The sequence below is a fragment of the Myripristis murdjan genome, chromosome 1, assembly GCF_902150065.1.
Source record: "Myripristis murdjan chromosome 1, fMyrMur1.1, whole genome shotgun sequence".
In the NCBI taxonomy this organism is placed as follows: Eukaryota; Metazoa; Chordata; class Actinopteri; order Holocentriformes; family Holocentridae; genus Myripristis; species Myripristis murdjan.
In genome coordinates, this window is record NC_043980.1 from 24133684 (window position 1) to 24161227 (window position 27544).

General features: G+C 41.7%; 1 protein-coding gene across 1 annotated transcript; it reads left to right on the plus strand.

Moving 5' to 3' along the window:
• Nucleotides 1-26970, plus strand: tbc1d9 (TBC1 domain family, member 9 (with GRAM domain)). The gene is made up of 21 exons (XM_030053454.1): nt 1-764; nt 8515-8625; nt 10265-10383; nt 11023-11251; nt 11348-11609; nt 12497-12704; nt 13665-13871; nt 14009-14173; nt 15176-15326; nt 17517-17731; nt 17859-17976; nt 18065-18350; nt 19316-19445; nt 19836-19934; nt 20492-20560; nt 21532-21772; nt 22519-22584; nt 23324-23410; nt 24018-24086; nt 24609-24712; nt 24807-26970. The coding sequence occupies exons 1-21, from the start codon at nt 644-646 to the stop codon at nt 25635-25637; spliced, it is 3888 nt and encodes a 1295-aa protein (XP_029909314.1). The 5' UTR covers nt 1-643; the 3' UTR covers nt 25638-26970.
• The last annotated feature ends 574 nt before the right edge of the window (nt 26971-27544 follow it).

Sequence of the window (27544 nt, forward strand, 5' to 3'; positions counted from 1 at the left end):
CGGCGTAACGTCAGACGACGGGCTTGTTTGGTAACTATTGTAAGATCGGGCTTTTTTGAGAAGGAATCAAAGTAGTATTTTGTTACAGCGCTTCACAAAACGTAACCGAGAGCGTAGGTCGACTGTTACGTCTTATTTTGATCGTCTTGGTTTCTCTTTTTCGCGTTAACGCAGACGGCGCTGCTGAATCGCACCTGCTGCCGCGGAGCATGGACAACAAAGACTGATCCCAGTGCGCCGTGTGTGCAGCCCAGCGACCGCGACACCTAGCCAGGCTGCCTGCGAGCCCACATCGGCCAAACCGGCTCATTTATTTGCAAGCCTTCGCTGCAAAGAGGAGGCTGGTGGTGCGCAGAGGGTTTATGTGCGCATGTTTGCTGTTTGACTACCTTCGCAGGGCGATCCGCGCTTGACAGGTTGGTTTATTTTTAGTACCATTCGCTTGCGCGTCTTTTCTCTCGCACATAAAATAGTATATAGCCTAATATTTAAGGGAGGGGAATCGTCAAACAAAATCGCAACGTCGGCCTATGTCGGCGCTATAATAGGCCCGTATCACAAATATCATACAGTCATTCGCGTTGGATGATCGCCCTCGACAATCGCGCGTATTCAATGCGCCCGTAATCAAAGTGAGGAAAATATGTGGGTCAATCCCGAAGATGTGCTGCTGGCGGGTGCATTATGGATAACAGAGAGAGCCAATCCTTATTTCATCCTGCAGAAACGGAAGGGCCACGGGGATGGAGGCGGAGGACTGGCGGGTGAGTTGAGTCCCACCATCTCGTCTATACTGTATGTCATGGATGAATACGCTGTCATACGCAGTGATGCACGCACCAGCTGACTGATGAAGAGGCGGCAGGGCGGATGGTGGCATGTGATGGCACATAGGGGTAGCTGGCATCAGGAAATACATGGGAGGCCAGTGCGAGGACCTTACGATCAGCCAGCCATCCCTTTGGCCCAGGTGGCCTTTTATCTGAATGTGCGTTTTTTTTTTTTTTTTTGGTGAAATCCTCTTACAGCTGGGGCCTCTGTTTCCTGTTTTTATGGGCTCACTCACGGGCTTGTCAGTCTGGTTTAACGCAGGCTAAACCTTTGACCAAGCTTGCTGACCTAAACAAACAAAAGTAGCCTACACAGTGGAGCTGATTAGTGTACATCCTAATTAATGCAAACTTCAGACGATCAAAGCAGTGTGACACGGTCCACAGACAGAATTCACACACAGTCCATGATGCTAGAGCTACTCCCTTATGCTTTTCTCAAAATCATGAGAAATTAGCTGGCATTCTGCAGAAAGGTGAGATTAACTGGTGCCTGCAAGGAAACCCCCAAAAGGTGACAAACATTAAAGCAAAACAACAGCAGCTGGAGTGCATGTGCAGCTGCTAATGGTCTGAACAACAAACACACCATGAGAGAGAGAGAGAGAGAGAGAGAGAGAGAGAGAGAGAGAGAGAGAGAGAGAGAGAGAGAGAGATATTCATGGTCTGTTGCTTGCTCATGCTGAATCATTCCCCTTCCTGTCCTGCCCTCCTCCTCTCCTCCCTCTTGCTTATTCCATCCAAAATGGGTCAAGCAGCAGGAGGCACAGGTTAGAGGGATCAGTAGCCAAGGAGTGTTGGAGAGACTGTAATGGTTTTTCAGAATTGTCAGTGAAATTTGTGTCACACATCCTGACCTGGATTCAGTCAGCCTGGCAGTGTTAAGACTGATGGCAAAGCAGATCTGTGTGACTGCAAACCGACTGCAGTATGACACTTAACTTCCATCGTAGAGATAAGATTCTGCTGAAAATTGAATTTAGGAAATAAAGTTGTAGCGTGGCCATGAGTAGTTATTGTTGAATGCCTCAGTAGATGGGATTGTTTAAGTCTTGACTGACACTTACCCCTATTACAGATGCACCAATATGTTGTTGTTGTTTTTTTCAGGCCAATACTCATCAATTCAACCTTTATTTAAATCTTTAGGATCATTGAAGGCATATCCTCATTTTCAGTGATGTCAAAGGCACAATTGTAAACAGAATAAATACATGCAGAAAATATTGGGACAAGACAGCAAATAAACAAGCAACAGTAGAACGCATTTAACAATAGTTACATTCAAGTGCATAATAGTTTGTAATCGTGGTTTTAACCTGACCTATATGTGTAATTGTGTTAAGTTTTGATGTGTGTTATAAAATGTTCCAAAAACTAAAAGTGCCTTTCCCAAATTGAGTGTTTACTGGTGGAACTTCGACTATTAGCCAATCGCTTGAGCAAGTCAAATTATGACTGTAGGACCAATTCAGTATAACTAGGTGATATGTGAAGACAAGATAAATAGAAGTAAACAGAAACCAGTGTCTCACTCTCAGATGAAATGATAAGTAGAATAACTGTCACCTGTAATAAATCTCAGCGCAGAGTGATAAACTGAGTATGATAATGCAATAGCATAGCCAATGATTTTCCATCCATGACGAACCATCCATGAATACAGATATGTATCTTTGTAAGAGTCATAATACAAATGAAACTGAGAAACAAGTTAAGCTTTTCAGAGAGTTTATATTAATTTAGTCTTCTTAAAACAAAAGACTTAATTTTACTCTGTTCTTGATTTGACAGTTGTGGGAAGTCACAAAATGGCTGTTTTATATTGTGCCAAATATTAGCAATAAAAGCAATATTTGATCAATTCCATTATCACTTTCTGAAGCTGATATTGGCTCATACCACCCCTGGTTAATAATGTTCAGGGTGCACCATGTTCACCCAAACATAATACAGTAAGGAAATGAAAATTAGGATTACATCATGGCATTTCCCATTGTTTCTGACTCATTTTCACCCTTTGTTGAAGTCAACAAAGCATGACCCACCTCTCACTGAGTGATCAGTGGGAGTTCAGAAATGTTTCTTATTCCCTGCTGACTACTCGTCACTGAGATTTGTTGATTGACCTTAGTCACTCGTACTCGGTTTGTTATCGCTGCACGGTTTGTTGAAACCCACAGAGGTTTATTTTAAATTCTAGAGGAGATCCTAAGGTTTCCACAGATACCAAATGTGTCCTGCTGAAATTACAAGGAAATGTGTATAAAATGATTCACAGGGCAGATATTTTCTATCTGATGTAATGGTGTAGCCGTGAAAGAATGGTGGCTTGGGTTGGAATATTTTTCTCAATAAAAACCGAATGAAGCTTCAGTCAAGCGTTGCAACCAGCAGATACAGAATATGTATGTAACACTGTCGCTGAATGTGGGAAAAATTTCTAACAGAATTTACTCACAGGGAAAATTAAGGGAAAATACAGGTTTAAGAAGTGATTAGCCACCAATGACTAAAAAATGACAAGAGACGAAACCAGGAGTTTTTGTTTTTCCTCATTTAGAATCAATCAAACTAATTATAAGCCTGAGTTAAAGGTTTGGTTTTGGAGATTTTAGCAGGGGAGGATTAGCGAGCCTGTAATGTTTCTGCTCTGGCTGCAGCACACTGTAGCTGTACTGTAGTTTATTGGTAATTTGGTCCTACAACCTTCTTTCCTGAGCCAGTGTCTCTGCTGAGGATGTCACTGTAGCAACACAAAGTGTGCTGAGTGGTGCTAGGGGATGATGTCATTGTTATGTAAATGCTGAGCGGACTTGTGCCGTGTGCCAGTTGGCACCGAGAACCCATGAACACTGGCACCGTGCAGAAGCAGTTCTTCCAGAGGACAGGGGATGCTAGCAGCAGCAGTCACAGGCGTTTATAGGAGGGCATTTAATAGAGCCGTATGGACTTAGCAGGGCACAGGCGTCATCGTCCTTTACTGCCACACAGCCCCACCAAACAGCTGGTCTTTGATTTGGAGACAGAGAGGTTTTCTCTAACTGTGCAGATTGTGTTTCTCCAGTATGGTTGTTGCCATCGTTAAATATCAGAGGCTGCATGAACAGAGATGGACATATTTTGGCTGTGCTGCTAGGGAGAAGCTGAGGAAAGCTCACGTGTGGGAAAAAGGCTGCAGGATCTGATGTGTCGCCCACATGGTTTTCAAACACGCTGTAAACGGAGGCTGTGTGTCCATCTGCGACCAGCTCCTGCAGAAACCACCACGTGTGTCAAGCCAGACAGGGGATCTGCTCAGAGATCTGGGCTTCCTTGATATGACGCCTCTGCTTCCTCTAATTTTATAGCCTACCTCATTCATCTGAATAAATCCCTCTGCAGCTCCACCTGAGAGAATGACTTTGCTAGAGCAGAGGAGAATCTAGTTTTTCTTTGAGACTTAACTTAAGCTATTAGGCCAATATTGTGCATGCTGCTGTAGGTATTTGTGAGTGCCATATCAGTGCAAAAATATTATGCTTTGAAACGGACTGCTTTGTTCCTATAATACTAATGTGTATAAATATAGGACAGACCTAAGCCAGCTACAGTTGAGCCAGCAGTGTAGGATGTTACCTCCTCTTAGTTTGCAGTGTTGTGTCTTTTGCATTACCTGTTGTGTTGAGCATACCTTCTTATGTCTTAGGCACCGTCAAAATTATAATTGTAAAGATAGCCTGCATGTTGTAGGACAGTGCATAGTGGCAGAGGATTCATGATCGTTAGCTTAATGAGGTCCTGAAGATTGCATCGACATTTGAGAGAGGACTTTTCATCCAAAATAAAGTCATGATTAAGCCTCCATAGAATTTTGATGTCACCACTTAAAACAACGGTGCCCATAGCACAACATTGCACCAACATACCAACATTGCATTATTTGAGTCATCATGTAACCTGACATTTCACAGTGCAGTGGGCAGTGTTGTTTGTCTGAGTTGGACTACATCTTTCATAATGAGTGTGTTTCAGACATATACTACTCTGACTTGACCCTCTTTTTGCCTCTGCTCTTTGTAGGCTACATGGTTATTTTCTGCTTTATGACTTGCATTTCATATCAGTTAACCTAGAAAAAAATTGAGCAAAGATGTAAAGGCAGTAAAATGCTCCATTTATGGATGTAATGGAACATGAACCAAACCATCACATGATGGTGATCCGAGCTCGGGTCAGGTTTCTGTTATCTGAAAGAGTATTGATTTGAAGTCTGGGGGAGATTATGGTGTTTTGTGTGCTCAATGGAAACATCCTGCACCAGTTACCATCCCACAAGCAGATTATTGTCGTGGTGGAAGAGTTTGTAAACAAAAGAAACTAAGCTACCATCTTTCTTCTACTGTACATTCTGTGCAGCTTTCTCTCCTGTCTTCAGTTAATGAAGGATTCACAACAGGTAATATATATTGGTCCAACAGTAGTGAGGAGCTGTAGCCTTTTATTATCTGATTAGAGAAGCACAAAGCATCACATGATTTTACAGCTTGTTCTTTTTGACTGGAGATTGTACGCTGCTAAGCTTCCTCTGTCCACCCACCCATAATAAAGGAAACATGTCTCATCATAGCCTCTTGTTTCCTGGGCCTCAGTGTTTTCTTTGTTTTGTATGTTGTGCACCTCACTCCCTCAGTCTGGGAAGGAAATCATCAAAGCAAGGGCAGAGGAGTGGGTAACAACATGCAGTCACATGGACTGCGGTGTGATGAGTTCAGGGCACAATATGTTCATTTAATGAGCTATTTTTAAAATGTACATTTTTTTTTTTTTACTAATGATTAAGCCCAATCAAGCAATCATCAGCATTTGTGAAGCTGCAACCAGCATTTTTTTCAGGGGTGTTTTTACTCAATAAATGACTAATATAATGAGTAAAATTATAATCAATTAATTTTCTGTTGATTGACTAATTGTCTACTCATTCCTGTAATTTCTGGGGTTGTCCCTGTTGTGCATTTGTACATGAAAAAGCAAACCTTATGCTCAAAACTCAAAATAATAAACATAACTCGCCCTGTGTTTTTGGTTGGCACTGGAGTCTGCTGACAGTCTACTCAGAAAAGGAAAGCGTGGAAGTTATGTGGTCTCACACCCCACAGTGGTCTCCTTTTGTTGTGCCTAACCCTGTGTTTCCTGTGTTAAACCTCAGCTTATATGCAGAGGGCTAAACCATGTATCACAGATATTAAGGCATGCTCAAGTTGACAGTTTGTTTGTGACTTGACCAATAGATCATCAGATTTGCCATATTACATTTGTAACATAACCTACAAATAGCATAATAATCTGCACATATTTTGCAAGGAGGACTGACTGGCTAACACACACACACACACACACACACACACACATATTCATTATGGTCAAGCTGTGAGCAGCTGTTACTCACGCAGGGTAAGTGTTCTGCAGCGACTGCAGTTTCAACCTTGTGATTTTGTGAACTTAAAGAGGAAGCTGCTTTTACAGTAACAAGTGGTCATTTGTTTTTCATAAGGGACTATAGGGAAGGGTTGCTCTGCATTATCTCATTAGCTTTGGTGAGACTGGACAAAGGCAAATGATCATGGGGGCTAATGCATGTTTTGAAGTTAAACTGCAGTTGCCTGGTCTTGCTTATTTTCTCCACCAGTCTTCTGGATGGGGCTAAAACAGACACAAGAAGGGAATCTTTTGTTTTATGCATGTTGTTTATGACAGTGTGGCTCTGTCATTTAGTCAATAGTCAGTCACTAAAAAAGACCACCAGTGCAAGTTGGCATGACTTGTCCTCATTGCTCTTCAGCATCAACTGGTAAGAGCTGGAAAAAAAGGAAGAATTAAAAAAGGATAATCAAAGATGTGTTGAAGAAGGGAAGGCCGGGCACATATGTTGACAAGAGCAGGTAGACCGCAATCAAATAGAGGACTTGCTCTTGTATTCTATCCAGATGTCTTTATTAGAGAAATGAGAACCCTCCCAGGTGATATTGTATAAGGGAGCGAGGGATGATCAGTCGCTCTGGATCACACAGATTTACTTCTGAGTGTTCTTTCTTTCCTCAGACTTTTTTCCCCCCTTGTCACAGTTTCCCTGGTGACTTTGCTTGCTTGGTCTTCTTCCCCATCCCAAGCCCTCCCTCCCTCTCTCTCTCCCTCTCTTTCTCTCTGTGTGACTCATACTCTACTTGCTCTGATGAGCTGCACACAAAAATAACCTAACCTACCTCACATGGTACTTTAACTTATGCCTCCTTCAAGCAGGAAGAATATTGAAAGCTAAGCTGTGTTTGGCACCACTGATATATTTATAGCCTAGCTTAGTGTTGCACGATTGATCAGAAAAATATCAAAGCTGCAAGACTGGTTACTGTATTTTCCAAATTGCAAGAGGGTGCAATTAGTCTGTCATGCAAAGTCCTCTTATACAGCTTTGACTGAACGTATGTCAAGTTTTATTCAAACCTAAACTCAAATCCTAAATGAACATGTTCACTGCTGACAAAGAAGTCAGAAAATTGTACCTATATGCATTTCAAGTAATTTTGCAATATTCACCAAATAATCTGTTTTCTTTTTTTTAATTTTTTTTATTTGGTGCCAAAGCTCTCAGCACTCATAAGCCAATACACAACTTTGAACTCACACAGCAGCAGAAAAAATGGACATGTTTCAGCCTTTGGCCTTCCTGAAATTAAAAGTTGTACTCTAAAATGTGAGAGCTGACTGCTTTTGTAATTTGAGCTTTTATGGGCCTTTTTTTCAAGTTTATATTTACTGTGATACCAAACAAAAAGAATTAAATGTCTGACAGGCTTGTATTTGCATTGCATTAATTATCTGCCTTTTTTGTTGATTTTAGCAGCAGTCTGTTTTGTTGTGAATTAAGCAGTGGTGACTGGCGATAGGGGGAATTATTGGCATCTGTTGAACCTTTTATGCATCATCACTCTCCATTATTGCTTTACATTTGCCCACTCACACTTTTCTCAGATGCTCTTATCCTTGGTCACACTGTTATCCGTCTGTCAGTTCTTCAGTGGTGGATCTCTGTCTGCACTCCATTGACTTGGCTTGCAACTACAATACAATCCTGCTTTAAGAATATCTACACATAACCCCTATCTAATCTTAATTAATCTCACCCAGATGCATAAACCATATGTTCACAAACCATCAATCTGATACCCTGCATTCCAATTTTTCCACCATTTTCACAGAAACTATCAAGAAGTAAACAAATGGACCGTACACGGCACAAATGACATTTTTCTTATGTTCATATCTTAAACCTCATTGATTTTCCCCTCCTGAACCTCACAGTAAAAGGCCTAAAAGGGATTTATGTACGTTACATTTTTATGGCGTCTCACATGGTCAGTGTTGGTTGTTGTTTTTGAGGATTTTTTTTTTTTTAATCAGAAATGGCAGTTTGCCAGTTGAACAATTTAAAGGGGATAAAAAGATCTGTGATTTATTTTTTCTCTGTACATCTCAAAATGTTGACTGAGCTAGATCTCTTTTTAATTCCTTATGAACAGGAACATTCAGTTAGTCATTTATATTTTGTGCTATAATTTTTGTAGTCTGAGGTTTTTAATTTTGTCTCTTCTGTTTGTATTTTCCAGTCTACCTATTTAATCTTGCTGTTTCGCTCTCTATTCCACAGGTTTGCTGGTCGGGACCCTGGATGTGGTTCTGGACTCCAGTGCTCGAGTGGCACCGTACAGGATCCTGTACCAGACACCTGACTCATTAGTTTACTGGATCATCGCTCATGGTACGTGAACTTGAACTCATGTTTAAGCAGAAAAATTTTGACTGGACACAGCACAGCCACAACACTTTACTTTGCGACTCTTTCTGGATTTACACCAGCTCACATGCTTTTAAAGTATATACAGTATACAGTAGTCCTCAGAACAGGGGAGAGGGTCTGTTTCAGGAGAGGACCCTCTGTATTTTTACCCCCTGTGAATCCAACCCCCACCCATCATCTAACACATGATGTTGTCACATCCTGCCTTTTCCCATGTTAGCTCCCAAATACCAAGCATTACATCATGCCCCAATGCTTTTAAAGGGCAAGATTACAAAAATGGCTGCAGGAATCAATGCTCAAATACGAGGGGACGTCCTGTCTTTCACTTAATTAGGTGAAGGGCTTCCATTATGATTTCATTTCATCTGCTGGTTTTAACAGTAAGGTAATGCGAAGATTCTGTATTTCCATTTACTCCACTTCTTTTATCTCAAGTGCTTACATGTAAAAATGTTGGCTAGACAGTCTCTGGCAGTAATTTATGCAAATTAACAGCCAGATAACGCTGGACTTCGTGAACTCAGCACATTTTTTTGTAAATTCATCTGTACTGCACCATCACAGCAGCCATGTGTTTGCACGTCTTCACACCTCCACATTCTTTCTTGCATTTAAGCATTGACATATACATGTACTCTATAGCATGTGCCGGCCACATTCTGCATGTTAACTATTTATTGTCTAATACATTATTATATTCATTGACTTTATTGTCTATTACATGTTGTATTTTGCTGCATAGATGCTCTCAACATTGTATGTCAGGAGCAATTGCTCACAGCGACAAGATTTGGCACATAATTTATTCAGGACAGTGTTTCATAAGATTAGGGATGACAATGAGTAATACACCGAGCACACAGACTGCTGCAATTAGCTATGGTTTCTCTTTTAATAGAGATTGTTGAAATATTGGAAAGATTATGTAGTCGGTAGTTCCCAACTACATGTGACTTCCAAATGATAAAAATACTTTCTGGTGTGTGCCTTTCACACACATCTGAAATGGAGGCCCACAAAAGACTAGTCCAGTCTTGAAATGGCAACATCTCCCTCCCTCCCTCCCTCCCTCCCTCTCCACCCCTCCCAGTTCTTACATCCACAGCCCAGAGCGAGCGGGAGAGAGTGGAGTAGTCTGGCACACATGGCTAATGCAGTAAATGTGCACTGTAGGGCTGTTTGCAGGAGAAATTGTGCGAGGATGATAGCTCTCGGTGGCAACCATTACTGCATTACTGGGATTCTCATGTGGCAAAATAGTCAAGTACCATATTGGTCAGTCTGGTGTTATGGTGCACAAATGATTTTTTTTCCCCTCTTCTTCCATCACAATGAGAAGGTTGATATTTTGATTTGGACAAGGTCTCCCTGTTCACTATGTCACACTTTTAAAATAAAATTAAATGAAAAACAAAATGCCAATATTACATTTAATATCACATTTTTTATTCAATATAGTGTCAAGATATCCAGACAGTGAATATAATGTGGCCTTAACCTGAAACATTACACTGAACCCAGTGCATAAGGGCTCCTCTTCATTGTCTGGTTGCCTTTTCTGTACTCCCTCTCCCTCCCTGCCCCCCTCCTCCTCCAGGAACCTCCCGTAAGGAGATCACAGAGCACTGGGAGTGGCTGGAGCACAACCTGCTGCAGACTCTCTCCATCTTTGAGAATGAGAATGACATTACCACCTTTGTCAAGGGAAAAGTCCAGGTAACTGCTCAATCTGTCTTTTATGAGTGGATTTCATAAGATTTCTTGTGTCAAAATCATAAGGGTCCAGTCATTGCAGTCAATTTGATTTTAGCATTGAACAATTAATGGAAATATTCTGGAAATTGCACTATGGCCAGCTGCAATATCCAAATAACAGGAGCTTCAGCTTTTCATTGAAGACAAATCTGTGATAAAAAAAAAAAAAAAAAAAATGTTTAAAATGAACTGTTCTGGTGCTACAGAGATACCCCAGCCTCATATTTTCCAAACCTATGAAATCATTTATTTGGTACAGACCCCAGTATAAATCACATCATCATTAATTTAATAGTTGATTTGTCAGTATTCTCAGTAAAACCATGAGTCATATCACAGTATCTGTCAAAATAACTTCAATTTTTGGAATTCTTGGAAAATGTGCATTAAAATAGTCTCTGTTGGTTTCTTTTTCCTTTGTTTTAGAAATAATTAGCGAGTTTTCACGCTTCAGAAGAATGGCAGTGACACATTTTACAGTGTGTAGTTTCTAACTGTGGCTATTTCTTTTGCTCATAGAGCCCATAGAGCGCACATGAACCTCCTTTCCGCTTTACCATCCCTGCTAACCCCATTCTGTCTATCTCTCTGCATCCGCAGGGCATCATCGCAGAGTACAACAAGAACCACGACGTCAAAGAGGACGACGACACGGACAAGTTCAAGGAGGCCATTGCCAAGTTCCGTAAGCTGTTCGGCATGCCGGAGGAGGAGAAGTTGGTCAACTATTACTCCTGCAGCTACTGGAAGGGCAAGGTGCCACGGCAGGGATGGCTCTACCTCAGCATCAACCACCTCTGCTTCTATTCCTATTTACTAGGGAAAGAGGGTAGGACATGCACTCCGTCATGTACCGCACATCTGTGAGTGTATGTCTCGATTCTTTATGCCTGACTTTACTGATATATCTCACTCTCTCTTACAGCCAAACTGGTGGTGCGTTGGGCAGACATCACCCAACTGGAGAAGAGCGCCACGTTGCTGCTGCCCGATGCGATCAAAGTGAGCACACGCACCAACGAGCACGTCTTCTCCGTGTTCCTCAACATCAATGAGACCTTCAAGCTGGCAGAGCAGCTGGCCAACATCGCCATGCGCCAGCTCTTGGACAACAAAGGGTTTGAACAGGACCGCTCGCTGCCCAAGCTCAAGAGGAAGTCGCCCAAGAAGGTGTCAGCACTCAAGCGGTAAGGAGTGATGCCTCAAAAGGCGGGCACACCCCACTAATGAGTAACAAATGCTGTTTCATGCATTTTTTATGACATACAGTAGATTGGACATTTGGAATAATGTTCAGGGTTGCTGATAACCAGTACCACGAGGACAAGAGGTTCAAAGTCTAGAGCAGTGACACAAATTTGGGTTTTACAGTTAAACTGCTCGCAACATGGCAGGTGATTAGATTGTTAAATATGAGGGTGCTGTGTTTTTGAATAGTTGTTTTAGCTTCACTGCAGTGTTTTATCATTCTGTGCAGGGTTGTATAAAAGTTGCTCTTGCACCTGTGTAACATTTTACAGTGTATTGTTGTGTACTGTGATATATTTTGCTGTGGGTAAGAGTATCCTTCCCCCATAGGAATTAGACCTTTAGTAATGCATAGTGCATGGTGGCTGTTTTGTTTCATACCAAGCTGTTACAGCAAATTATAATGTTTTTGTTGACACTTAATAGGGCTAAACAATTAGCTGAAAAAAAGAAAATTGTCGAATGAACAGTGTCAGTTTCCAAATTGCTAGAGGCTGTAATTATTTTATCAGAGTGGCTGCCCAGAATCGCCTCATAAACATAGTATTCTGGGGTTGAAATCAATTTCTAGCATGTGAAATTGCATTTTATGGAAAAACATTCTTTTTAAACACAGCAATAAATCCTTATGTTTTTTTTTTTTTTTTTGCTGAACCAGCTAAAATATTTTTTAAAAACTATCTCGTTTACTGCATTGCAATTTATACAGCAATTGCAATATTCAGCAAAAGAATTACACAATGAATATTTTTGTCAGTACTGTGCAGCCATACTGCTTATGACCCAGTGCCCTGTTTCTAAAATCTCATGGCTTTCCATTTTTCAGGGATCTGGATGCCAGAGCGAAGAGTGAGCGCTACCGGGCCCTGTTCCGTCTCCCCAAAGATGAGAAACTGGACGGGCACACAGACTGCACCCTGTGGACCCCCTTCAACAAGATGCACATCCTGGGACAGATGTTTGTTTCCACCAACTACATCTGCTTCACTGGCAAGGAGGAGTGCCTGTGTAGCCTCATCATTCCCCTAAGAGAGGTGGGCTGCCTCGCCGTTTGCCTTGCATGTTGATGTTTGTGCCATAATTGCGAGTTAAACATGGATCGGTACTGAAGAAAACCCTGGTTGAGGGCTCAGCTTCATCTGTGACCTTGAAGAGAAACATTGTTTTGCCCAAATCCTTTCAATAAAACGCCGGTCAGTCCACCTTAATTTGAAGTAAGAGCAAGGCATTTAAATGTATTCATGAGTGAAGGCAGGTTTACTTCAGGGAGCCAGCCAGCAGTGTAACTGCATAAACATTCTCAGGTAGGGGGTTGTCACTGACCATCTGCTGTAGAAATGTCTACATACACACACACACACACACACACACACGGACACAGACAAACACACACACCCTATGCAGCTGTCGTGCTGAATAACATTCATCCATCTTTAATTCACAGTCAAGTTTGGAATATGTACAGTCCTGTATTCCCTTTTCATTTAGTTGCTCAGCAGAAAGGTGAGAGGTGGCTTGACATGAGAGCTTGTTAGTACAGTCTTCATTACAAATGAGAATATCCTAAGTTCACCAGGAATACCAAAAAAAAAAGTTATTTCTCATGAACCCCTTTGGAGTCTAACCATGTAGGTAGTTTCTGTGTGATTTGGCGAGGTTCCCAATCTGCCGTGATCTTCCCTGTCTCCTGGCACTCCCAATACCACAGGGCTAGATTGGTTTTCTTCTGTGGAGTTCAAAGCATCAAAAATTTATCCGTGAAAAACTCAACAGCAGCAGCTCTTCCTAAAGACAATAACACAGAGACCTGGCAGAAGCCACAGCCCTCAGGGTTGAAGAGCTTTGTTGGGAACTATTTCATGCCAAAGAACACAAACTGCGTCTGTGCCTTGAATTTGTATTTACTGGTTCACTTGAAACATTCAGCATTTGGTGAATATGGATATAATTGTCATTAATTCTTGGTGACTGATGTTGTGTTCGCTGTCTTCCAGGTGACCATCGTGGAGAAGGCAGACAGCTCCAATGTGCTGCCCAGCCCGCTTTCCATCAGTACTAAAAACCACATGACCTTCCTGTTTGCTAACTTAAAGGACCGAGACTTCCTAGTCCAGAGGATCTCGGACTTCTTGCAGCAGACCACCTCCAAGAGCTACATCGAGAGAGAGCTAACCGGCAGCCTGAACAGCTCAGACGATGAGGTAAGAATGCTTCAGTTCATTGTGACTGTCAGTATACAAGGTCTAGAAATGACTTGGATGGATTACACACAGTGGTGGTGGTGATAGTATCCACTGTAAAGCTGCAAAGACTGAAGATGGGCTCGTGTCCCCTGCAGGTGTACTCCCAGCAGGGCTCCCTGCTCTCCAGCAGCCCCCAGCGCAGCTTGGGCTCAGAGAGTGAGCGTCAGTTCAATCTCAACGACAACAGCGTGCCCACGGCCACACAGGCCCTCATGACCATGTACCGCCAACGCTCGCCTGAGGAGTTCAATCCCAAACTGGTGAGTTCAACACCAGAAGACTCAGGCATGGCATGATTTTAAACATTTAATGTTGAACAGAATCACCACACACACACACCAACTTAGCTTAGAATTAAGCTGAGGCAAGTAAAAAGCAAATCCAATGAAAAAAGTGAGACTCGGGCGTCCCGGTTTCTCACCTGGTAGACTGTGTACCATGCGTCAAGGCCGAGTCCTTGCCTCAGCAGCCTGGGTTCAAATCCAGCCTGGACCCTTTGCTTGCATGTCGTCCCCTCTCTCCCCTGCCTCTCCTGTCTCTCTCTCCTGTCACTATCAAATAAAACAGAAATGCCAAATAAATGAAGTGTGCAGTACAAGTTTTTAATCTTGTCAAACATGGCAAAGGTGGCGAGGCCTTGGCTTAATTCATTCTGCTTTAAGTTCAAACACTGACACTTTTGCTCTTGGCTTTTTTCGTAGTCATGCACTTGTCTTATTGTAGAACAAGTTTTTATATTTTTGGCTCAGTTCTCCCAAAATCGCTCACTGGCAATTTAGCATTGCCCATATTCTGTGTGTCAGTGTAGCCTGGCACAGCCAGCTGGTTTTGTGAGATCAAATTAGTTTGACTCAGAGTAGGGTTTCTAGTAGTAAAGCACGGTAACAAAATCACAGTACGGCCGTGCCAGGCTAGTGTCTGTGTGCATACACGTGGAAGTGCTTTGATTTAAGTGGCCCTGTTGCACTGCATGTAAATCAAGCCACAGGGAGAGAATTATTGCTGCCAACAACTTGAGATTTCTTCCATGACAGCCTGTAAATAAAGCCAGACTTGTCATTAACCTCAATTGAATGGGAGTCTGACCTGACATAAAATCATGCTCCATGCAGTGTACAAGAATCCAGGGCATAAAAAGAGAACATAGAAAATGGTGGCTTGGTCCAAGCTGCTAATGTGGATTAGTTACAGCAGGGATGTGTTTGCAAAAAAGTTTACTGTCCATGAAGCGATCTCATGAATATGTATCTGTCCTTACTCAGGCTAAGGAGTTTCTGAAGGAGCAGGCATGGAAGAACCACTTCACTGAGTACGGACAGGGAGTGTGCATGTACCGTACCGAAAAAACCAAGGAGCTGGTCCTCAAGGGCATTCCTGAAAACATGAGAGGAGAGCTCTGGCTTCTCTTCTCCGGTGAGTGAACACTCTGGGAGGCGCTTTACATTCTGAGCGTTAAATACTGCGTCTGTTTGAGCCATGTAGTGCACAGGTACCGATGGAGACCGCAACCTAGATACTGCCTGCTCATACTTGCCCAATGGTGCACGGTTATGCAAAAGAATTTCCATTTTGACTCGTACTGAATGCAGTCGTAAAATCTTGTTTATGCTGGGATGAGATAATCCAACTTGTTCTTAAAGCAAATCGACTTGTTTTCACAACTTTCTTGAATCAGCTGTCATTTTCTTGATATTGACCTGCCTTGTTCAGCCTTGTTTCAACATATTTCTACTACTCCTGAAACAAATTGCACTGGAATCAAGTGGGATTAAATCACAGGCATATGTTTTTCTACTTTTTTGAGAAAAAAATAGAAAAACAATGTAGTGTATTTTGTAGTAGTGGGTTGTCATACCCCATGAATGATGAAATATGTCAGTGTTTTAAGCTGTAACTGATGTTTACCATTGGGCCTGTGAGTTTACCCAATTTCCCCTCAGGGATCAATACATTTCTGATTCTGATCAATGAAATTTTGCAAGGAGCAAGGTGATTTATCATCTACCCAAGTTTTTTTCAAATCCAAATCAGTTGTGTGTGGATGTGTGTGACACTGGGATGGGCAAATGAATGATGTTGTGCCACCCTGTGGATTTACCAGTTTAATTTTGAAAATGTGAGCACAGCAGTGTCGAGATGCACCATTCCCCAAAGTTTCATCACATTATAACAAGTAAACAACTACCTCAGCAGCCCCTTTAGGCTACTCAATGCAATTTTATAAGCGAGAGAATGTAGCAATGACAGACAACATTGTCGAAATCTAATCAATGGCGTTTGAGGTAATTTGGGACAAATGGACAAACAGATGCATTGTATTGTTCCCCCTGATTTCATCAAGGGGGCAATATGTGATGATACACATGTTTGTGTAAGTGCTGCATCACTGAATTTTGATTACAAACACCACGTAAAGTGGTGTTAGCAGTATAACCTAAATGGAAAATCTCCATAATAAGTGCAGTAGTTAGACCATGGCAAGCTGGACTGTGCATGTCATTTCAGTAAGCTCTTCTCTCACTTGTATCTGGAAGAATGACTCTATACAAAGCAGCCCTTTTGAAAATTACAGAACTCATGAACCACAACCCTAGGCTCTCATTCTGTAACAGTGCGCTGAGTCTGGTAGGTGTTCACCCCAGTCTTTTCCTGTTTACATGCGCAACCATGAGTCATACACCAGCAGCGGTTGTGCTCATGCACACCTGAGGAGAGCTGGGTTATAAACAGTTCCTCCCGCAATCCCTAGTGACCCACTTATAGCACACACCCCTGTTGTCATAGACGCAGGGTGTTAACCAGAGCCACGCTCGCCTACACTTTCAGACTTGAGGGTCTATGTACACTTAATCCCCCAAGAAACAGGTGCTGACTCTGTTGTCTGAACAAAGAGTGTAAAAACCGGTTCAGCAGGCCTCTGTCCTGAGGCATGTAAATGTTATTAAGGGAGAACATATTTGTCACTTACAGTTAGAACTAATTTACTAGTATTTACATCTAGTATACATTTCCCCAACTTATTCTGAAATGCATGCTTTATAGTAAAACTTTTCTGTATTATTCAAATATTATTTTTAAAATAATTTACAGTGTCAAACCTAGCTGTTCTGCAGCTCAGGTTAATCTCAGAAAATAAAATGTATGAAAAATGGGGAGTTTATTTTGACAGCAGAACTCTCCTGCTGTAAATGGCTACTTGACAGGTTAAGAGTATGTGAAGTGTTTTTGTTCCAAAATAAATAGCCACCATTTGAAACACATTCTGTTACAAAGTGATTGATGGCATAAGATGCTAACAAATTCTGTTCCTTAAACGATAGCTGTAGTCACTTACTGTTTTTTTTTTTGTTGTTGTTGTTGTTGTTGTTTTTTTTTGTTTTTTTGCTGTTAATGAAATGATAATGTGCTCCTCTATATTGTAGAGACATAGAAGGTTCCATATCACATAAAATATAGCCTTTTGGAATAGAAGTCACTCACTTCATGTAACTACCATAGAGACTGCTGGCAGCGGTCTGAAGATGAAGTCATAAAACAAATACAGGATCTAATAAAAAAGATCTCATAAAAGAAGATTTGAAACATGCTCATGTGTGTCCCAAGGTGCAATAAACGAGATGGACACCCATCCCGGATACTACGAAGACCTTGTGGAGAAGTCGATGGGCAAATACAACCTGGCCACAGAGGAGATTGAGCGGGACCTGCACCGCTCTCTCCCTGAGCACCCTGCCTTTCAGAATGAGATGGGCATCGCTGCCCTCCGCAGGGTCCTCACCGCCTATGCATTCAGAAATCCCAACATTGGATACTGTCAGGTACACACACACAAAGATACACTTTTTTTGCTGTTTGCTTTACATGAATTTTTAAACCAGCTGCCCCAGACAACACTCATATTTTTGGTGCCGTTTGTCCCTCTGGCTTTGCTCCTCTCGACCACAGGCCATGAATATCGTGACATCAGTTTTGCTGCTGTACGCCAAAGAAGAAGAAGCCTTCTGGTTGCTCGTGGCGCTCTGTGAGAGAATGCTGCCGGACTATTACAACACCAGGGTCGTAGGTCAGCGAATATACATGTGCCTTTGTGTGTTTGTGTGTCTTTGATATTTCCTTTGTTTCACACTTTATCCCTGCTCCCATCCTCCCAGGAGCTTTAGTAGACCAGGGGGTGTTTGAAGAGCTGGCGCGCGAGTACGTCCCCCAACTGTACGACTGCATGCAAGACCTCGGTGTTATCTCCACCATTTCGCTGTCCTGGTTCCTCACCCTCTTTCTGTCGGTCATGCCGTTTGAGAGTGCGGTGGTGGTGGTGGACTGCTTCTTCTATGAGGGTATCAAGGTCATCTTTCAGCTGGCACTCTCCGTGCTGCATGCCAACATCCACCAGCTGCTTGGCTGCAAGGACGACGGCGAGGCCATGACCGTACTGGGCAGGTGAGGAGGGGGAGAGGGTACTAGATATCTTTGATGTAGGTATTTAGATATGTATCTTCCTGTTTCGCTTACTGTTTTTTCCACCACTTTGAGTGTTTCTAAAATAGCAAGTTTGTAAGGCAGGTTTTATTTGTTTAACGTTAAAGGAAAACACCATTTTGGGCAGATTATGTACACCAGAGGACGGCTGATGAGCTCAACCAGAGCAACATCCCTCATCCGCCACCTGTGTTTTTTTTTTTTTTTTTTTTTTACCTTAGTGACTTTGTATTATGCATATATATCTTTTGTTGTTTGCTTTCTGTGTTTACAACATCTATTGCACGTCTGTCCGTCCTGGGGAGGGATCCCTCCTCTGTTGCTCCCTTGAGGTTTCTTCCTATTTTTCTCCCTGTTAAAGGGGTTTTTTAGGGAGTTGTTCCTCATCCGATGTGAGGGTCTAAGGACAGAGGATGTTGTATTTTTCTGTAAAGCCCTTTGGGACAAATTTGTGATTCTGGGCTATACAAATAAATAAAATTGAATTGAATTGAATTGAATTGAGCAACCCTTGTAGCCATGGATCATATGGGCATTTTCAATGAGATGGTCTGAATTAGTCGTTTTAGAGTACATCGTGCCACATGCATCCATGTTGTGTTGTGAAGATACATGTTTCTGCTTTGAGGACATTACACTTTGGTTGTCCGATACATTTTAGAGATGATGCATTTACACTTGCATAACATTGGTCTCAATTGCATCTCAATTTGCCACCTGCAGAAATGGTTTCAGCTGTCAGATTTGTATGTATCTTGGGGTGCAGTTACACATTAACCCCACTCAGACCCCTCAAGACACATGGGACGATATCAGTCTGAACATCTTATCCCTGAGGCCTAAAAGACTAGTCAGTGATCTCTGTGCAGTTTTTGGCATAATTTTGGTACCATGTGACCCTCATTTCTTGGTTGATGACATTGTAGGTACTTGGACAGCGTCACCAACAAGGACAGCACCTTACCTCCCATTCATCACCTTCACTCCCTGCTGACCGACAACGGGGACCCCCATCCAGAGGTTGACATCTTCAAACTGGTCCGCAGCTCCTATGAGGTACGTCACCTGGATGACAGCTGCATGTGTGCTTGTTCGCCTTTGGTAGGTCTCTGTCCATTGTTTGGTCTTGTTCTGGGATTTGAAACAGGCGAGGGAGAATGTAAAGCTGAATTCATGAAGTGCCAGATCATGGCGTTTCAACAGAAGATGTGAAAATATAGAATATGCATGATGAGAAAGGGAAAGTTAGGTTTTTTATATTTCCTGTTATTACAGGATGTTCCCCACATCCTTTCATCAAAGTGTACTGTAAATGTTTTTGTAATTGTGTTTTTGTCATCCTCACCACTGTTTCCGACTGTCTTTGCTGTAACTAATCAGTTATCAGCAGAAACGGTACAGTTGTGTTGATTATTTTCTCTCGCTCTCTTTCTCTTTTTCTGTCAGAAATTTGGCTCTATCCGTGCAGATGTGATTGAACAGATGCGCTTCAAACAGAGACTAAGGGTCATCCAGACCATCGAGGATACCACGAAACGTAACGTGGTAAAGACCCTCTGCTGTCTTACTCTCATGTTTCAGATCCTCTATATTCATACACACGTGTAGCTTTGTTAAATGGTACAAGAGCAGTTCAATCATTGCACTACACTTCATTTTAGTGGGTCGCAAATTTCACAGTAAGTAGGTGCAGCTTAGTTATTCTACAGGAAAAAACATCAAATAAAAATCGTAAATTGGGTTTGCAACATCATTTGGAAACTTGAGAATGAGTTTGACAACACAGTAAGTGTAAAAGTTTTGGTTTTCAATAAATTTTGAGGTAAATGCTGATGTAATTTGGGGGCAAATTCAAAGAAGTTTTAAATACATTACTTGCTAATTATCACCTACTTTCCATTGAATTTTCAGCCCATTAAAATGAAGAGTTACTGACTAGTCCTGTAGTATCATGTGTGCAGAGAGCAGAAACACTATACAGGCAACACACTGGCTCTAAAATTTTCTCAGCTCATCAGGCCAAATCAAAGTTGGGTGTTGAAGCAGCGTGAACCACATGTTAGTTATTCAATTCATGTTTTTTTTGTCCTTTCACACTGCAGGTTCGAACTATTGTAACAGAGACAGCCTTCACTATTGATGAACTGGAGGAGCTGTACGTGCTCTTCAAGGTGAGTGACAGCCACACCAGTCTTGTCACTGGGCCTTGAGTCACTACCTTCTCCCCTGCCACTGTGCAGCTTAAGTAAAGACCAGGGATGCCATAAGAATCAGTACTTAGTTAGGTGCCGAGGAAATACCAGAAAGTTGAAAATGATACCAATACAAATGTTTTTAGTATCAGTATCAATATAAGTTGATACCCCACTCTGTAACTCATCGCTGTTATTCTAATGTATCTTTAATAACTGAAACGCTTATGTTGTAATCACATTGACAGGACTGTAAATCAAATTGAGAGCGCACATTTATACTGTTGTATTTATCGCTGCAGCAGGAAATTCCATACATTTCTTCTAATTTGATATTAGTATTGCTTTATTGGGCCGTCTTGTTTTCTACTTGAAAGCTTCAGAGCAGTGTTGCCCTTGTAATTCAGAGTTCTTATTCTGATGCAGCGAATAGGCTATGTTTAAATACGTCAAACAAATATGTCTCTGTGTACTTGTTAATGCTGATACAGAGGTTTTAAATGGAGGAGTGTGTGCTGAATGCGATTTCTTCTCGTTGAATGGTGGAATTTGGTGGCTTTGGCATCAGCTATCAAAATTCAGATAGGACATCAAAGTGGCATTAACACCGAAGCTATTCTCCTTCAGCACAATTTATTCTTGTGGCATGACTCTGTGTCTCCATACAGGAAAAAATGAATTTGCTACGTTAATGATTACACAGTGTTCATTACGATTCAGATAATTCAAGCGTGAAATAATTTTCCAAATGTCATGTCGCAGCGTTGATGTACTCGACATAGATGACAGTGCAGCTATGCTAAGGGCTGCTGTTTATGCGTTAACGGATATTAAAATCCATGTTTTAAATTTCCCCCCAGGTCAAACAAGATGCAATACATCTCCAGCTCTGTTTTTTTTTTTTTTTTTTTTTTTTTCTAAACTTCACACTGGTCCCCTCTCCTCCTCAGGCAGAGCACCTGACCAGCTTCTACTGGGGCGGCAGCAGCAACCCCACAGAGCGTCATGACCCCAGCCTGCCGTACCTGGAGCAGTACCGCATCGACGTGGAGCAGTTCAAGGGCCTGTTCGTCCTGCTGTTCCCCTGGGCCAACGGAGCCCACTCAGACCCCCTGGCCATGCGCTTCTTCCGTCTCCTTGACCAAAATGGAGATGCCCTCATCAACTTCCGCGAGTTCATCAACGGCCTGAGTACGTAAGGCGTGTGTGTGTGTGTGTGTCAGGGTCAGAAATTAACAAGTGCTCGGGGTAAAAATGCCTGTGAAAGTTTACAAAATGCCCATGACCTTCCAAACTGAGGGAGTACAAAAAAAAATAAAAAATACACCATTTTTGCACTTGGCCCTGCTTTATTTTCATTGAGGTGTCATAATTTTGTATGTTAATATGAATACTGTCCCTGGTGGAACACCATGTGATAAATGGAGGCCAGTGGTTGGCTGATACCTTCCAGTGCCCTATGGCTTTAAAAAATTGGCCAATTTTCATCAGAAAACAAGCAACTATGCAGGCTGAAGCAGCACAAAATAGTTCTTATCATTACTCTGCATCTGGGACATGTGTTACAATATCTAAAAAAAATCATAGAGTGACAAATTGAATATAATATGGAATATAATTTCAAACACTATGTTATTTCATAGCTCATTAAAGTTACCTCAGAAAAGGCCACAAAAATTGAATCAAGGGGACAAAAAATGATCTGAGAAAAGTGAATTTATTACTCTGATGTATAGGCTCTGTTTGTGTGTGCGTGTGTGAAATATTTTTGGCAGGAATGTTTTGTAGCTTAGCCAAGTAGACCGCTCAGCTGAGACAAATGAATGTTGTCAGCTTGTGATGATCCTAATTTAAAGTAGATTGCAGCCGCAGTGATGTATTGCTGTTGGAAGCTTCTGAGACACGGACAGCCTCTGACGTGTGTTGGTGTGTTGTAGGTGTCCTGTGCCACGGCGACCTCACTGAGAAACTGAAACTCCTGTACAAGATGCATGTTCTACCCGGTGAGTGTGTGCGGATGCAGTTCACTGGTGCATGTGTCAGTGTCGGTAAGAGAGATGGAAAGTCACCTAGAGGGAGCAATAACTTCCACTCTTGTGTGTCACACTTGAGTGAGATAGTGACAGGGGCAATCTGCAGAGTGTGTGTGTGTGTGTGTGTGTGTGTTGAAGAAGGACATGGACAGAGAAGTGGAGAGGATTTTGGTGGAATGGGGATTTATTAGCTCAAAAGAAAAGAGATGGCTCAGCAAAAATTGTTAATAAGAGATGAATGAGTTTGCTTTGTGCTCTTTGTCTCACCTCGGTGGGCAAATGGAGCAGCAGCACTTCCACTTCTCAGGACTCCTTTTGTCAGCATGTTTCCTTAAGAGACAGGCGAGGGAATGTGCACCTAGTATTTTAACTCTTTCAAATGTACATACTTTTCCTGTCAAATATAGTTTTTGGTTCAGTTTTATTCGCACTATGATAACCGAGTAACTGTCACGACTTAATGGCTGGCAACTATGCCAGCGAATTTAGTAAAAGGAGCATGCCGGTTTTGTTCACTGTTTTGTTGATCAAAGTAATACTGAGAAAGAAAACTGCACAAGATAAAGTCACAATACTAATTCACCCAAACTGTGTTTTTACAGTGGTCAGTGTAGGGTCACTTGAAAGAGAAATATTTGAGAACATATGCAGATGGCAAGAAATGGCTCACTGGACTGTGACATTAATCTCTCATCTTCCTTTCTTCCAGAAATCACTCATGAGCAGGAAGAGCCTGACTCTGCCTTCGAGGCCACCCAGTACTTCTTTGAAGATATCACTCCAGAAACCTCCATTGGTAAGGACCAAGGATATGTTTCTATCTTTGTTTTTTTTTTTTTTTTTTTTAATTAAGCTATTTACAGCTGCACAGTCAAGACTCCGTGTAACAAAGAAGCAGCTTTGTGTAGTCTGAAAGATGAGTAGGTGCAGATTATAATCTCTGGAGTTGCGTGCTTTTGATTTCAACTAAAAGTCTATTACATAGGACAACAGACAGAATACTGGCTTGACATATATATTCATACATAAAAATATATGTTTGGTATGTGTATCAGTGGGGCTTAAACAGCATGCTAAAGAAAGAAAGAGAGAGAGTGTAAAGTGGTTTTCAAAATATGGATTTGGATAAGATGCACATCATATTCAAAACACCGAGTAATATTTCACTACATGAGCTTCAATCAAACTGTTACAGTGCACAGACATGTCCAGTGAACCAAACTGCTGATTTTACTTTTGATACAAAGTCACTTTGTCCATTTATTGCAAACACTTCCTTTATTCGAGCCCACAGGCAGTAAAATGCATGTTTGCATGGTGAATTTATCAGATTTGAAATGCAGTCACATGCCTTAGCCTTCGTCAAACCTCAGACTTTTTTGGTCATCTGCCTCTCCCTTCAGGCCACGATTCAAAGTGTAGAAGTGAGAAGGACGACGGCTTTGTCAGAGTTACATTCAAGACGGAAAAAGGTGAGACAATCACAATTATGATTAAAAAAAAAACAACAACAACAACAAAAACTGAATGTAGTTGTCTTACATGAGGAGCAAGATTTAATTGGCTAAACTTCCAGACATGAAGTTACTTTTAGTGTTGATTAGCAACCACTAAGAACCTTCTTGCCTTTACATCATCTTCTTGTCAGGAAAAATATAGCTGTTTTTTTTCTTGTTCATCGACTTTGCACAGTGAACCTTTTCCATCCATGCAAAGTTCCTACTTCCAGACTAGGGGATGTCTTAGTGCCTCAGTGGTTTCTGTCTTGCCCTATGTTTACACTTCTCCATGATGGTATCAGGATACAGTTATGGAATATATGGATGTGTTTTATCCATTTGAAAAACAAAAAAAAAGTCCAAAAGTCTTTTTGTCTGTTTACTCCAAAACATGTAGACACTGTGTCTTTGTGCTTTATAAAACACATCATATGACTTGAGATTGTGACTGAAATACTAATTTGTAACCCACACATTTATGTTTACGTATTACAGTGAAGAAACTGCACACTCCTGATTACCGCCATTACCTGAAACTGTGGAACCAGGAGGCCAAGCCTAAACTAGAGAACACAAAAGAAATGCCCAAACTGAATCAGGTAATCCTGTGCCAGCCATACCAGTGTTTATATATAGCTGCACTGAGAAACGGATAGAGCTACCACTGACCTTGTATATGTTTTTCTCACTTAGACCCAATTCATCGAGCTGTGCAAGACACTCTACAGCATGTTCAGTGAAGACATTGCAGAACAGGAACTGTACCACGCCACAGCCACAGTCACCAGTCTGCTGCTGGAAATGGGAGAGGTGGGCAAGCTGTTTACCTGCCCCGGTAGCAACGATCACAATCAGGAGAGTAAATTAGAGACAAGCCAACGCACGCACATGAGAGATGCTACAGATTCCAAAACCACCCAGGAGGCAGGACCTGATGGACCTGCGATGTTCCAGCAGAGGGAGCAGGAGGAAACCTTCATCCCTGGAGGTCTGGAGGAGAGTAAGACGAGGCTGTGTGGCGCAGCAGACAAAGGGGATGAAGATTGCGAGCAGCTGCCACCTATGCAAGACATCAAGCTAGAGGACTCGTCCCCCAAAGACACAGGGACGTCATCCGCCATGCTCATTTCGGATGACGAAACCAAAGATGACACCTCCATGTCGTCCTACTCGGTGCTCAGCGCTGGTTCCCACGAGCTGGATGAAAAGCTGCAGTGCGAGGACATTGCAGACGACACGGTGCTGGTGCGCAGCGGCAGCGGGCCCAACAGCGAAAGAAGTTCCAGGCCTCATGGCGGCGTCCCCCCTGAGAGAGGCGGGCTACCTCACAGCACCAGCATAGATAAAGACTGGGCCATTACTTTTGAGCAGTTCCTGGCGTCCGTGCTCACCGAACAGGCCCTGGTGCAGTACTTTGAGAAGCCCGTGGACGTGGCAGCTCGTATAATTAACGCCAAGAACGTGCGCAAAGTAGGACGCACTCTGCTGTCGTCCAGTGACTATGAGATCTCGTTATCTGGCTGAGGCCTCAAACAAGAGTCCACACAAAGACTTCTCTTAGTGTACTGTTTCAGATGGGAAACATGATTATTAATCATGGTGTCATTGGTGTAAAAATGTCTCCATGAGTTCTAGAAGAGACACATACATCTATCTATAAAGTGTATGTGTATGATAGTTGGATGAATGTGAACAAAAACTGCTCTTAGCGGTGTATTTTACCAGATGTGAAAGACTTTTATTATTGTAATCACCAGATTCTGTCCAGCCAAGAGGGAACAGGAAATGAATATAATGGTTTTACTCAAAGGAAATCAGTGTGAACATGTAGTAGCTGTACTTTATAAGATATTATGCATAGGCGTTAATATTGTAATCTCGAGTACACTTAGGCTATGTAGATGTAAATGTCCACTGATTCAGTGCAGTTTCAAACTGGGATATTGATAGTCTACCCAAGATCTTAAGATCTACTTAAGGTCGCCTAACATTATGTCTAGTCAACTATTGCTTCCTTACTTTACAGATCCATTTGCTGCTAATCAATATTTTGTTGTTTCTCTCACTGGATGGAAAAAGGAAACTGATTCTGTGAAAGTTCAGTGGATGACCACACTGAATTTTCATGTGGTAGCATGTGAATTGACTATTCAGCTCATCATCTCTTTTAAAACAATATTTCACTTTGATAGGACATGTTTTCTTTTTTTTTTGCACACATACCATAATGTGACTTCTTGGACAGTCAGTCTCCTGCAAAATGTTCCCTGGAAAGTCTGTTCCCAGTAAATGCTCCATATTTTTTCCCCAAACAGTTTTCACTGGTAATTGCAAAAGGCTTCTTTTTAAAGTCGTGTACGTACATCAAAATGATACAGCCGCATTGCTGTCGGGATGTTTTCCAGACTCAAATAAAAGTGAGTGATGCCACAATAGATGCTATGGGCAACAATAATCGTAGCTCAGGAATTCAAAGGGAGGTATGTATATTGAGAAATGAAAATGTTACACTAAAATGAAATGCCGATTTATGGAGCACCTGCACTCTCTTTATTATCTGGAAAAGTTTACAACATGTTCCACTAATATGTATTCTGCTTGCCTTTTGCCACATTATTGTTGTTGTCTGCACTCCCAACTCAGCAGTTGGCCTTTTTCTTTTTCTTTTTCTTTTTTTTATAAGACATGTTTGTACCTTTTTGCTCAGTACATTTTTACATTGCTGTTTTTAAGTTGTTCTTATGTGAATTATCTTTGATTTTTAAGTGTACAGGTGTACATGCTCTGGATTATGACATATTGTGTATCACTTCATCTAATTAAAATGACAGTATGATTGATTCTATGCTGCACAGTACAACGCCTCGAGCCTTTTTCATTTGTTTTGATGGGATCGTGTTTGCCCATGAGCAAGGACAGCATGGAGTCTTACCCCCATCTGGTGGAAAAAAGGAGGAAGATCGTTTAGGCCTCCTATCTGAAGAATTTGAAGCCATATCAGCCATGATGAATTAGCTCCAGATATAGCACTGTTATGTTGATGTCTTTATTGGGGGGTGGAGGTGGGGGGGTGTTTTTATTTGTTTATTTATTTTTTCAGCAAACAGTTTACAAGTAACAGCTAAATCATAATTTACAGTTTCTGGTTTATTGTTGCTTTATTGTTAAGATAAAGTAACTACAAAGGTGCAACTGAGCTTTCGGACTTGGTCTGTCAGGTCGGGATTAGTGTGATAAATAAATCAGTTTGGTATAATTACATTCTATCTTTCTCAAAGCTATGCCAAAGCTTTGAGAAAAGTATGTTTATTCATAATCTGTGGGTGTTATTTATTTTCAAAAGAAGCTTTTCAGATTAGCTTTTTAAATAGATAAAAACTAACATAACAGTTTTACCAGAAGGTATGTCAAATCTCAGCGGCTCGGTGCTC